Consider the following 13702-nt stretch of genomic DNA (forward strand, 5'->3'; position numbering starts at 1 on the left):
TCTGTCCTCGTGAGCCGATCCATAGGTAGGAGGAAAGGATATCTCGGATGAAACTACTAGTGTCAAAGGATGCCCTTTTGATCTGTCCTTTCACAGCTAGAAATCATGTTGGGAAACCGTTCCTTTTAGTTCTAGCGTCCGTTATCTAGCCTACTTTCTTGCTGAGAGAGACGGCGATCAAGTCATTATTAATGGCGATAACCCATCTTCAGACCTTCACGTGGGTCAATGGGTAACGATTACCCGTTTTATTAACTTTAGTGTCAACCAAAGTTGGGATCTTTTCGTACTATGGGCTTTTGAGAGGGTTTCGCCCATTGTTGGTCCAAATCCAAAAAAAAACCTTTTTCTTTATTTTTAAAAGAAAGAGATTGAGCTTGGGTTTAATATAATTTTATTTGAAAAATAAAACTATTTTTAACATATTTTTCAAATATGGTACAAACACTTATATATGGATGTCGTAGAAAAAATATATATGGTGTACTAGAGTTTGGAAATATGTTGTAATACACTTATGGATCCTGATTTTTAACAATTGGATGATTTTTTTAATGAGATGATAAGCTTTGGATAAAAGTTAAGCAAATCCGAATATGTGCAGTATAGAATAAGAGGAAAAGATTCCATGAGTGGTAATGGAGTCCATTTTGTTTGGTATATGTGAAAGACCTTTCTCATTTTATATAGAGCAAATTGCTGAAAAGACACATGTGCGTTATGACTCCACTTGCTTTGCATCGCATATGCGAAGCAGTTTCCTGCCTAACCTTTTCATGTGAATCTGAAGTCTCGTGAGGCAATAAGATTAAGGCCAGTTCCAGCCACAGTACCGGGGGGATTCCATAGGAATCGGTTTGGAAACCGACCCCAAATCCCCGCGCCGACAGCTCGCAGACCAAATTAGTTTAGCTTCAACCAAGAAATCAATGGTGAATTGAATTTTTTTGAAAGGGAATAAATGGGGATGCTGCAGTGTTAATGCCACAAATCATCCAATGGCAACCAAACTCTGTTGAAGTATAAAATAAAATAGAGTGTTGGAACCAACAAGCATGGGAATCATGGTGTTAAAAATGGGGATTGCTAGTAACTTTTTCTCTAATCTCCTGTTTTGAACTTTCTCTTTTTTTCTCATGACATGTGTTAATTTGTTTATACTTCAAACAATGTCATTAATGCATTAGATAATGTAACTTTTATTTTCCAAATTTACCCTTATTAATTCTTTATTGTTAATTAAAACACATTAACCAATTAGGACTTTTCCTCTTCCGAACTCCCTAACCCAGCTCAATAGAAGAGAAGAGAAGAAGACGTCCATCCATATGCAAAGAGAGTCAAACAATCAACAAGTCAATGAAAAACTCATTTGCAGAGCCTAATTTGGATCCTACTATCACATTCATTGATACCAACCTCATATCAGAAAGCTAAAGATTTGTTTTTTGCCACCAGCCGCAGTTGAATTGCTACCCAAAGAGTGCGGCTTCGTTTGTTCTTGTTCTATACCTTTCTCAATTTTTGGATGGCTGCCAAAGTTGGCAAGGCCAGAAGGGTCTACAAAGTGTGCCTTTACCTTATCCGACATTGTGTGCGCAATTTGCTTTGGGGTTAGTCTTCTTCGTCGAGGATAAACCAAGGTTGCCAAAACTATCATGGGAGGAGGCTGCCTGCCCTATTTCATATGCCGCTACTTTTTGGTCCGACAGTTTCTTTTTATTTTGTAGTGTCTGGCTTTTGAAAAGATACAGACTACAGTATTCTTGGAGTTTGGCACACAACAAGGAAATATAAAAATTCATCATGATAAAACGATTTGTACTCAAGATTTAAATTAGTAAAGCTATTTGGGTTTGAGACAACAAATAATGGCCATTAGTGGCTGAAAAAGAAGAACCATGTTTCTGTGTTGTGGAGAAGAATGTCAAATCTGTCGTGGGAGAAGAGAGAAGGGAAGATGATAAGGGTATAAATTGAAGGAATCTCTAAAAAATAAAAAATAATAATTCAGAGATATAAAAGTCAATAAATTTAATATGGGTAAATTTGAAAAACAAAAATTAGCTTGCCTAAAGCATTAATGATATTGTTGGAGAAGGTCCAAAAGAGAAGGTTAGAGAGAAGGTTGCTAACATTCACCGTTAAAAATGGGCTTGTCCAGTTCCTTTCATTTTCTAATTTCTAAATATATACTCATTACTCTATAAATATGTGTAAAATTCAATTTCAAATTTAAATTACCAGTAGGATATAGGAGGTCATAGTATTCCTATATTTTTACATCATTGACTAAACACATAGAGGTCATAGTATTCCTATGTTTTTACATCAAATTTAACTTACCAGTAGAAAAATATATATATATATATATATAGGTAAATTCATGTACCTAAACACACATATAGGGGTTAAATAGAGAACAACATGTTATTTCCCTTTGAACAAATTAATTTCAAACCATAACAATTATTAAATTTGGAAATTGGTATAAATAAAAGGAAATAAATAAGCTATCAATTTGAAAATTAAAATACGAAATATCAAGGAGTTAAATTTTATTTTATTTTAAAAAAAAAACAAGTATATTCTTGTTTTTTAAAGGAACAATGAGTATATTTGAACCATACGGCAGTAATTACACCAAGCTTTAATTACTTTTTTTACATAAGGAAAAAATTGACCCATTAAATCCTTGGAATCTATACAAAATTGAAACACCATTAATCAGCATTGAATTGCAGCTAAAATTAAGGGTATTATAGGAATTATAAAAAAATATAACATTTAACACATTAAGCTTGATTTGGAAACTTGATAAGTTGGATTCTAGTCATCGATTTTTTCTTATAAAAATTAGGTTTTATTTATAGAAAAATAAAACGATGGGTATAGATAAGAAACATTAATTTGAAGAGGAAGAGTCAAATTTACTATAAAAATATTTGGGGCTTTGGTTTTCTCCTTAGACATGTATATCAACTTGTATGAAACGAATATAACATTGTTTTGATATCCCTAGTTATTCATGATAAGTCAAGTCGAAAAATGATCAAATATGGCATACTGTGATCAATAGGAAATAACAAAACAATATTATCATCGTTCCATACGGAAGCTTGACATAGTGAAGGAAAAGAAAGACTTTGACCAAAAAGAAAGAAGGAGAAGCAAATTAAAAATAAAAATTCTTCAAAAAAGCTGAAAACAATAAATAAATAAATAAATAACTATAAATGGTAAATAAAAAGTTGGAGATATGTGCGGCACGTGCCCCACATGACGTGGGTGTCTTCCCCAATGTTCATGGTAACTTGATTCGCCTTCGATTTAAGAGTTTTGCCTTGCTCTGGTTAGCATGTGTCGCGTGTTCCACGACTCCAGTAGTTTATTTGATCTTTTATTTGGGTTTTAGCTGCGTCTTTTGTCGCTGGCTTGCCTTGTCTCCTTGTTTGTGTGTGTGTGTGTTTTTTTTTAAAAGATGAGCCCGGGAATGGTAGATACTGTTTGTATCTATTTGGCAATGGGTTGTTACTTAGATTGGTTTACTCTTATTCACAGTGAAGGTAGCAGAGCAAGACAAAGTCATCGACTTGAGTTTATGGATTCAATTACCACTGAAGAGGGTTCTTCCTCTTCTTCTTCCACCGATGGATGGAAATACGATGTCTTTCTTAGCTTTCGAGGCGAGGACACACGCTACAGTTTTACAGACCATTTGCACAGCAGTTTGGTTCGGAAGGGGATCCACACCTTCATAGATGATGGGCTTGTACGAGGAGAAGAAATATCACAAGCGCTTCTCAAAGCAATTGAAGGGTCGATGATTTCTCTCATCATATTCTCTGAAAACTATGCATCCTCCAAGTGGTGCTTGGATGAACTCGCTCATATCATGCAATGTAAAAAATCAAATCAACAAATGGTAATTCCAATTTTTTACAAAGTGCATCCCTCAGATCTACGACACCAGACAGGTTGCTTTGGGAAGGCACTTGCTAGCCATGAATGCAACTTCAAGGATGATCCGGAGAAGGTGATAAGATGGAAGGCAGCTCTCACAGAAGCAGCAAATTTGTCTGGGTGGCATCTAACAAGCGGGTAAATATTTTACCACTCTAGTTAATCGGCTTTACTAGCTAACTTCATTACATGCAAGCTTCTTTGCGAGAGGATTTTTTGCAGTTATAATTGTTACAAAACTATTATTTTGTTTAATTCTTCAACAAAGATTGTAAAAGGCATTAACAAAAAAATGATTTTAAGATGCTTTTACAAAGAAAATTCAATAAGGATACATGTCGATATCAAGGCCGCACACATTTTATGAACACGTGTAGATGTCAAGGCAACACGACACCCATTTATGTGTAGAAAAGTTTACTTTGACTTTTTTCTTTTTTTGGTTGTTTTCCTCTTTTCGATTAAGGTGGCTGATGGAAGGATTTTTTGGTCCTCCTTTTTTTTAACTACCCAAAAATGAAGTATTAAGGGCAGAAAAATGGATGTGCCCTTATTAGTAATTAATTGGGGTTGAAAAATGATTGGCCCTTATTAGTAGTATTTGGGGCGAATGAAAACACCCCTACTAAATGAGAAATTATAGAATGATACCGTACTACCACATCAGCTTGTGATAGGTGTATGAACCTCAGGGATGTTTTGTTATATATATATATATATATATCACGTCAGCAAATTAACGGAATTTTTGACAGAACCTAATGGTAGGGACTATTTGTGATCACACATACCAACCTTAAGGACCACGAATGACATAAAAAGAATATTATGGATGCAATTTGAATGTTTCGTAAACCTTAAAGACGTTTTGTGATATTAAGCCATATTTTTTAATTCCGCCCCTCTTGGCTATACTAGATTTAATATTTTATTATTCTTTTTACTTCAAAAGTATCTCTAATAGTAGTAGCAATTATACTCTTCAAATTAAAGTTTGTTGATTCAAAAAAGTTTGTTTGCTACTTTAATAATTTGTGCCCTAATAGACTTTCCAATTCAATTAATGCAATATTATGAAAAAAAGAAAAATTATGAAAACATGTGAAGAAAGTCTATGCATTTATTATTTGAAAAGAAAAAGTGTAGGTTTTTATCATTTTCAATGTAGTTTCTCTGTTCTTCCAAGGCAAAATTAAATATTTTGAAGAGCCAAGGTCAAATGTCAGTCTTGAAGAGAGAGAATGGAATTGCAGCTTTGGTGACTGAATTAGATGTGGCTCATCTATTTCATAATTCCAAAGGGGCTATTGGAGATGCTCTTAATATATTGAGACCTAATACTAATTCTATCTTTCCTCTCTTTAGTTGTCCCCTTTTTTATCCTATCATCTCATGCTCCATCACCTCTTCATCTTCTCCCCATCTTCTTTTCATCCAATTTTTTTCATTTGCGACATTATACAAGAGGCGTCCCAAAAACTTGCAAATTTTCATTAGTGCGCTAGTTGTTTTGATTTTTGTCTTAAGTATCCCGCCTCTTTTTTGAGTGGTATTTCCTGCAAACTTTGTAAACTCATTAAATGCATTTTTTTTTTAAATTTGATTTTATATTGGTATTATTTGAAAATTAAACAAACTTTGTTTTACATTCCTAGGCAAACCAAAGATGAGAAAGAAAATAAAGTGGTATTTCCTTGTTACTTTCCCAGTATTAAAAATATGGGAATGCAATCTTCCATCAAATCTTTTCCGTGAATCAAACGAGGCCTAAATTTAGAGGCTCGGGATCTATCTCCCTAGCATTACCCTAAACATAATAGGCCGCAATTATGCTTGTAGGGTTCAGTGTCAGTGTCAAAGACTAGGATTCAAAATTTCGGTCATCCATTATTTTCAAAACATTATATAGCAATTTATACTGTCATTAATCAAAATTTTCATCTGCTTTTAATTGGCAGGTCTGAATCTGTACTTATTGACAGCATCGTTAAAGACATTTCACTACGAGTATTGAATGATACGGGCAACTTTTATGTAGCAGATCACCCGGTTGGAATTAAGTCCCGCGTAGGACAAGTAAACTATCTTTTACGTCTTGGGGTAGAAGATATTCGTATGGTAGGGATATGGGGAATTGGGGGAATAGGTAAGACAACAATTGCTAGAGCTGTTTACAATTCAATTGCGCATGTGTTTGAAGGTTGTTGTTTCTTGGAAAATGTGAGAGAAGAATCAATGCAACATGGAGGCCTGGTCAAACTGCAAAACATTATTTTGTCTAAAATTCTAGGAGGGAAAGAATTGGAGGTGGCCACTGTTCATGAAGGAATCAATGTGATAAAGAAAAGGTTAAGCAAGAAAAGGGTTCTCATAGTTGTTGATGATGTGAACCAAGTAGACCAACTAAAGAAATTAGTTGGAAGGTGTGACTGGTTTGGTTTCGGCAGTAGAATTATCATAACGACAAGAGATAAACACTTGCTTACTGCTCATCAAGTTAATCTAATCTACAATGTCAAGGAATTGGATGATCACGAAGCTCTTGATCTCTTCAGTGCGAATGCCTTCCCAGGGGAAAGACGACTTTCAGATGATTATGTGAAGCTTGCTAGAACTGTAGTGCAGTATGCTCGAGGCCTTCCCTTAGCTCTGATAATTTTAGGTTCACTTCTTTGTGGTGGAAGTATGGAGGAATTGCAAGATGCAATAGATGGTTACAAAAAAATTCCTAATCCAGACATTCAAGAAACTCTTAAAATAAGTTATAATTCATTGGAAGATCCAGTGAAAGAAGTTTTCCTTGACATTGCATGTTTCTTTAAAGGTGAAAATAAGGACCATGTGATACAAATACTAGAAGGTTGTGGCCTCAACCCTGAGTATGGTATCAAAGTACTCAAAGATAAGGCCCTCATAAATGTTAACGAAGAAAATTATATTTGGATACATGACTTACTTGAAGAAATGGGAAAAGAAATAGTTCGCCAAGAGTCACCATTTGAACCTGAATATCGTAGCAGATTGTGGTATCATGAGGATGTCGATCATGTTCTAACAAAATGCATAGTAAGTGGAATTAATATATATATATATATATATATATATGGGAAATGCTTCTATTAAGGATTTTATGTCATCTAATCTCAATCATTGGATCCTTATCGGAGAAGCTATATATTTTAATTTAGTTCCATGAGCACCTTTTATAGAATTTGACTTTGTTATTAAATATTTGCTGAACTAATATCATGGAGATTCAAAAATAGAATTATGAAAAACTTGCATTCATATGTGATTATGAACTTTCTCTGTTAATACTGTTGCCTTTTCATGTTAGGGAACAAATAAAACTAGGAGCATCATGGTAGAGTTGCCTCCAGGAGATGGCATACGATTGAGTGCTTCAAGCTTCTCAAAGATGATAAATCTTAAACTTTTAATTATATACGGTAATGCACAGTTTTCTGGAGAGGATGCTTTTCTGCCCAATGAGTTAAGGTTCATAGACTGGCCTGAATTTTCTTCCAGCTACTTGCCATTCGATTCTAATCCGAAGAAGCTTGTTAAGCTGAATATGCCTCGCGGCTGCATGTCGCGACTTGGGAATGGATTCAAGGTATTTTAAGTTATTTGTATCCATTGTTATATATTGTCAAAAGAGTGTTTGTTTTTTTTTTTTTCAAATGACAAAAGGTATTTATTGTTTTGCCTTGCAGAGTATGGAAAACCTGAAATATATGCATTTTGAAAGCTGCAAATTCCTAATAGAATTCCCCGACGCCTCTGGATTCCCAAATTTAAAGGATTTGAATCTAAACAACTGCACAAGTTTAGTTACGGTTCATGATTCTGTTGGATTTCTTAATAACCTTGTTGCCTTGAGTCTTATGGGATGTGACAAGCTTAAATTTTTTCCATTGAGAATTGCCTTGAAATCTGCGAAATATATATGTTTGCGGGATTGCAGAAGTCTCAAGTATTTCCCTGAGATTGTGGAGAAGATGGAATGCATAATAGTCTTGGATCTATCCTACACTGCCATAACAGAGTTGCCTTCATCAATTGGATATCTCGTTGGCCTTGAAGTGTTAACTCTAGAAGGATGTGAAAACCTTACAAATATGCCATGCAGCATTTATGAGTTGCAACATCTAACGAGTGTTAGTCTCTATGGATGCCGGAATCTTGTTAAGTTTCCGAAATGGAGTGCAGAGTCACTTCCAGGAAACTCAAATGTTTCACCTGACTTGTGGTATCTTAACCTCGGTGGTTGCAAGAGCCTCGAAGAAATTCCTGAACTTCCACCAAAAATGGAACGGGTACATGCTGCTGATTGCGTTTCATTGGAACGATTTGCAAACTTCTCAAACATCTTAGAGCAAAAGGGGGAACAAATGATCGAATGTGTCACATTGTTTAATTGTGAGAAACTGTGTGATAATCTGGCTCGTGACTTGTCAAAGAATCAAAGTATTTCACTGAATAAGGTTAGTCTCTGCTCTGTCATTTTCTCATCTCAGCAAAGTCCATTCGATATTGTATTTCCCGGAAGTGAAGTTCCAAAGTGGTTCAGCCATCGTGAAGATTTGTATAATGAAAGTGATAAATCTGAGTTTTCTTTTGAAATCCCTCCACATTTGAACCTGGAGAACGGAGGTTTGGCTATCTGTGCTGTTGTTGAAATTAGTCAAAAGGGAAAACAAATTAGCCAAAGGGAAAAGGGTGAGGAAATTAGCCAAAAGGAAAAGGAAGTTAGCCAAAAGGGAAAGGAAATTAGCCAAAAGGGAAAGGAAATTGGCCAAAAGGAAAAAGAAATTAGCCAAAAGGGAAAGGAAATTGACCAAAAGTCAGTAAAAATTACGCAAAGTAATTTTGGTCGTTGCCATTTGACAACCGGGGTTGACATTAATGGACAAACAGATGTTGCACCACATTCGGTTTATCTTGACGCAAAATATATGGAGTCAGCTCATGTGTGGCTGCTCTATATTCCATTTCTTAAGATTGTGCAGTCTCTATTGAGGCCTTTTAAGGATCAAGTTAGTACTTGTCGGGTTAGTTTGAAACATACTAGCAAAGGTTTGGTGTTCTGTAAGAGCTGCGGGGTCCACCTGGTAATGCCGCAAGATGAAGACTTGAAAGATGATGAAGATGAGGAACTCATGAAAACCTGGAAGATGAGTAATTCAGCTGTGAAGATTTAAAAGATGACAAGTACTTGGAAGATGATGAAGATCCATTCTGAGAACTATATCCTCTGAACGTGGCAAGGTCAAATACCCTTTCTTTTGTTGGCATTGTTGTGTCTGAAGAGGCTTCTTACAAACAGATATTGTCAAGCCTATGTGTAGAATCTGTTGATTAATATTTGTGTGAATTTTTTTATTTAATTCGACATTTCCGGCCAATGCATGGTATTAGTCGTAAGAGGATTTTGGTTTGTTAGACTTCAAGTGAGTGGTGTATACACTGTGGAATGGTGCACGTTTGCTCTTTTGCGATATTGGATAATAGAACCGGAGATTTTGTTTGCAGGTTATTATTTCCGGCAATGTTGGTGGCGTGACCGGTGGGAATGAAAGTGGTTCTGCCAGTTGACAACCACACCAAGGAAATTTTTTAAATAAACTGTTGTCAGACTCATGAATTTTTTAGCGGGTTACAATTTTGAAAGGCTAAAAGCTATATATAAAAAATTGACAACTAAATATCTTTATAATTTAAAAAATACAAAGGTCATTCATAAGTCATAGAAAAAAAAATATCAAATTAATATAACGAAAATAAATATCAATTAATCTAACGAAAATTAAGATCAAACTATCAATTAAATAAATAAATAATAATTAATCATACATCGAGTCGTGGGACACGTAGCCTCTTCCTCCTCAAGCATGCTACTGAATACTAATCATACGAGCCAAATCAGGAAAGAAAAAAAAGGGGGGGGGGGGGAACAAAAAGAAGAATCGAATTGGCTTTTGGTCAAGAAGGAAAAAAAATGAATTACTATTTTTTGGATTGGCAGTGCTCAAGAAGGAAAAAAAAACGCATAATTCATGTAGCTTAGTTTTATATACATGTCGTCGGGGCTAGGTGCCAGAAAAGAGTTTATGTAAAAGGAGTTTATATACATGTGATGAGGGTAGAGATTGGTTTCAATGTAATAATATGGTGTAGGGTCATATATCTTCAAAATTATTATCAAATATAGTACATTTCTCAAATGGGTTAATGGCAATAGAAATTTTGAAAATGTTGGGAAATCCCTCCTTAATGGATGAGGCTCAGTGTTGGTAGTATGTCAACTGATAATTAATTTAATTAGGAAAGTTTATTGCAGGTTGTGTAAGCTAGCAAGTTAAGTTTTTGTTATTCTAGGAATGTTTTAATTTCAGCCAGCTCATATGAGTAATGTTTTAATTCCAGCCAGCTCTCCATTACCTATTGTATGTAAAATCAAGAGAGTAAGTAGTTTATTATATTGTGTTGTCACTACTAGAAAAAGTGAAAAAGACGAACACAGAAACAACGACGATCTAAGAAAACCGTGGTTTATAAAAGACGACGGGTTCCAAAAACACCGTCGTGAAATACCACCTTAGACAACAAAAAATTGGAGATTCAAATGGCTGTTCAAAAACAACGACGTACCTAATTAAACAACCGACGCCTATTTGAAACAGATTTCCGCAGTGTAAAATCAAAGCCAACAAAGAACGGCGGAAGTTATGAATCGACCGACGTAGAAATTAAAGACGACGATTTCAATAAAAACCGCCGTTGTTACTCATAAAATAACACGACGAGGTTTTCGTATAAGACGCCGTATAATTACAAACAAATCAACGTCTTTAAAATAAAAAATATCGCCGTATTAAAATAATTTACAACGACGTAAATATAAATATATCGACGTCATTATCATATAGTTCTACGACGTTATCTTTAAATTGTACTATAAAATTTAACGTCGTATTTATTCATTTAATACGTCGTACATTTAATTTAAACTGTCGTCTTAATATGAATTTTTGTTAACAATTTTTTTCTTTGATTTTCTTATCCTACGCCGGTAGATCTACTTAATGACAAGAATTGAAATAACCACGACGGTTTATATAGAAAACCGCCGACATAATCAGATTTTTCTGAGAACCCAAGGGTTACGAAATCTTAACAGATGGAATTCTGTTCCACATCATAATCTTAACAGATGACACAGATTTGCAATCAGAGAGACAATTTTTTGGAAGTTGATGATGTGTGTGCGTTTGTGTATCTACAAAAATTATACCTAACGTCTTTGCAAATTTGCAATCAGAAAGACAATTTTCAACGACGGTTATATTACACTTAACGACGTTTAAAAAATCAACGTCGCTCAACAAATATATTACGTCGTCTTAGTATTACTTAAGACGACGAAAAACGACGACAGTAAAAAAAAAACAGTCGTTGTTCTTATATTCTTATTTTATTTAAATCCACGTCGGTTATATTAAACATAACGACGTTAAATTAAAGGATTCCACGGCACATAACAAATATTGCGTCGTGTTATTTAAAAACGACGTAGTTATATGTAACCGCCGTATTTCTTTTTTTGAAATGGTTTTATATATAAGCAACTTTTCGACTTACACATGCACTGTTTCCAAACCCGATTAAAAATTTCAATCTCCCAGAGAAAACTTTTCGTCTTTTTTCCTTGTCAGAGCACTGTCAGAGTATCTCATCGTCTTCCTCTCGTCTTCTTCGTCGCCTCTGAACTTAAACATCGATCGTCTTCCTCTTGCTTTCATTGCACGCAAAAGGTAAACTTTCATTTTCACTATTTTGGTTACTGTTTTGCATGCTCATACGTTTTTTGTTTGAAAAATCTTTTTACCTTTTTTTCTGGCCAAAATCATTTTACTTCTTTCCAAGTTTGATAAAATATACAGACAAAGAGGGAAAGTTTCCAACTTTGAAGACAACTACCTCAACTAAATATGACGACGGTAGTTCTTATTTACGTGGTTAAATATGTAGACCACGACGGTTCGTCAGTCGTTCTAGCGTCGTCTGAAAATTGACAAAGTTGTTTTTAAAATAATAGTCTTTTTTTTTATTTGCTTGTTTAATTGCAGGTTTGATTTCTCTGAACAATGGTTTTTGTTTTTCCCTTATTTGATAAAATATAAAGAAAAAGAAACTAGGGTTGGAATCTAATATAGACGACAGTATTGGTTTACGTCGTGTGAATGTTAATACCACGACGGTGTATTACTATTGGCGTCGTATGAACATAAATACCACGACGTTATATAAATAATGGTTTTACCACGACGGTTTATTACCAATGATTTTTTATTAAACGACGGTTTGGTATATTATTATTTTACGCCGTGAACATTGACGTCGTGTGAACATAAATACCACGACGTTATATAAATAATGGTTTTAAACTCGTATGAACATAAATACCACGACGGTTTATTACTATTGACGTCGTTTAAAATCGTATCATACGTCGTATTTTATTAATAACCGTCGTTTGTGTTCTTAATCTTTTTCTGAAATATTTTCATTTGCAGTTTTGTCTGTTAAAATGGTTTCTCAACAACAAACTAAGGATTCTGGCTCCAAGAAGCTTGGAATGGTAGCTCCTCAAGACAAGTCTTCGAAGGAGATGAAGTCTTCGAAGAAGATGAAGTCTTCGAAGAAGATGAAGTTTGCTTCATCATCTGCTGAGACAGAACAAACCAGCCAGACAACAATCTCTGATGATTCAAAGACTGGTCGAGGTATGAGCACAATGCCTCGTGTTGTGAAAAGAAAGCTTCAGAAACTGAGGCCAATTGTTGAGTACAATAAAAGGGGGAAAGGTATTGGCCAAGCACATAGTGAAATGCAGTCGTACATTGGTGTCTTGGCACGCTCCAGAGTTCCCCTTGTGGACAAGAAATGGTCCCAAATCCCCAAGGATGTTAAGGAGCAGATATGGGAAGCAGTTGACATGGCTTTTTTCGTAGGTCAAGGGGGCAAGAAATCTGTTTTAACTTCAGCTGCCAAGAAATGGAAGGATTTCAAGTCTACACTAACGAGGCATTATATCCTTCCATACACCAATGACAAGGAGAAATTAAGCCATCCCCCGGAAACTTATAAATTCATAGAGAAAGCACAATGGGATGCCTTTGTAGCTTCAAGGCTTTCCAAAGATTTTGAGTCCGTGCATTCTCAACATGCACAGATTAGGGAGAAACTCGAGTACAATCATCGATTGTCTCGAAAAGGATATGCTGGATTGGAGGATCAATTGGAGGAAACCATGCCTGGGGTAGAAATTGATCGATCTACCTAATGGAAGAGAGCTAGACAGGACAAACATGGTAACATCCCCGATCCAAAGGTGGCAGAGAAAGCAAAATTAATTGTAAGCCTACTCACTCTGTTTTAAATTTTTATTAAATTGTGAAAAATTCTTATTACGTCTTATGTTATATTTTTCGTGTGTTTTTCGTGTGTCTTATTACGTCTTATGTTATATCATTATATTACCACGTCGACACTTTTTAAAAAACGTCGTTAAAGGTCTAAATAGGAAAAACTACTCTGTTTTCTTTAATTATAGCATAAGACGTCGGTGGTTCATTTTAGCGTCGTGTGAATGATATTACCACGTCGACACTTTTTAAATAACGTCGTTAAAGGTCTAAATAGGAATCACTATGTTTTCTGTAATTATAGCATA

At 35.0% G+C, this 13702-nt stretch overlaps 2 protein-coding genes across 2 annotated transcripts; both read left to right on the top strand.

Moving 5' to 3' along the window:
* The first annotated feature begins 1871 nt into the window (after window positions 1-1871).
* Window positions 1872-4105, top strand: LOC117638471 (disease resistance protein RPV1-like). Its single transcript, XM_034373594.1, has 2 exons — window positions 1872-1881; window positions 3624-4105. Exons 1-2 carry the CDS (start codon window positions 1872-1874, stop codon window positions 4103-4105), a joined length of 492 nt encoding a protein of 163 aa, XP_034229485.1.
* A 1524-nt stretch (window positions 4106-5629) lies between these two features.
* Window positions 5630-9167, top strand: LOC117638472 (disease resistance protein RPV1-like). Its single transcript, XM_034373595.1, has 4 exons — window positions 5630-5649; window positions 5922-7029; window positions 7301-7579; window positions 7680-9167. The coding sequence occupies exons 1-4, from the start codon at window positions 5630-5632 to the stop codon at window positions 9165-9167; spliced, it is 2895 nt and encodes a 964-aa protein (XP_034229486.1).
* Window positions 9168-13702: the final 4535 nt, after the last annotated feature.

This window comes from Prunus dulcis, chromosome 8 (assembly GCF_902201215.1).
Source record: "Prunus dulcis chromosome 8, ALMONDv2, whole genome shotgun sequence".
Classification (NCBI taxonomy): domain Eukaryota; kingdom Viridiplantae; phylum Streptophyta; class Magnoliopsida; order Rosales; family Rosaceae; genus Prunus; species Prunus dulcis.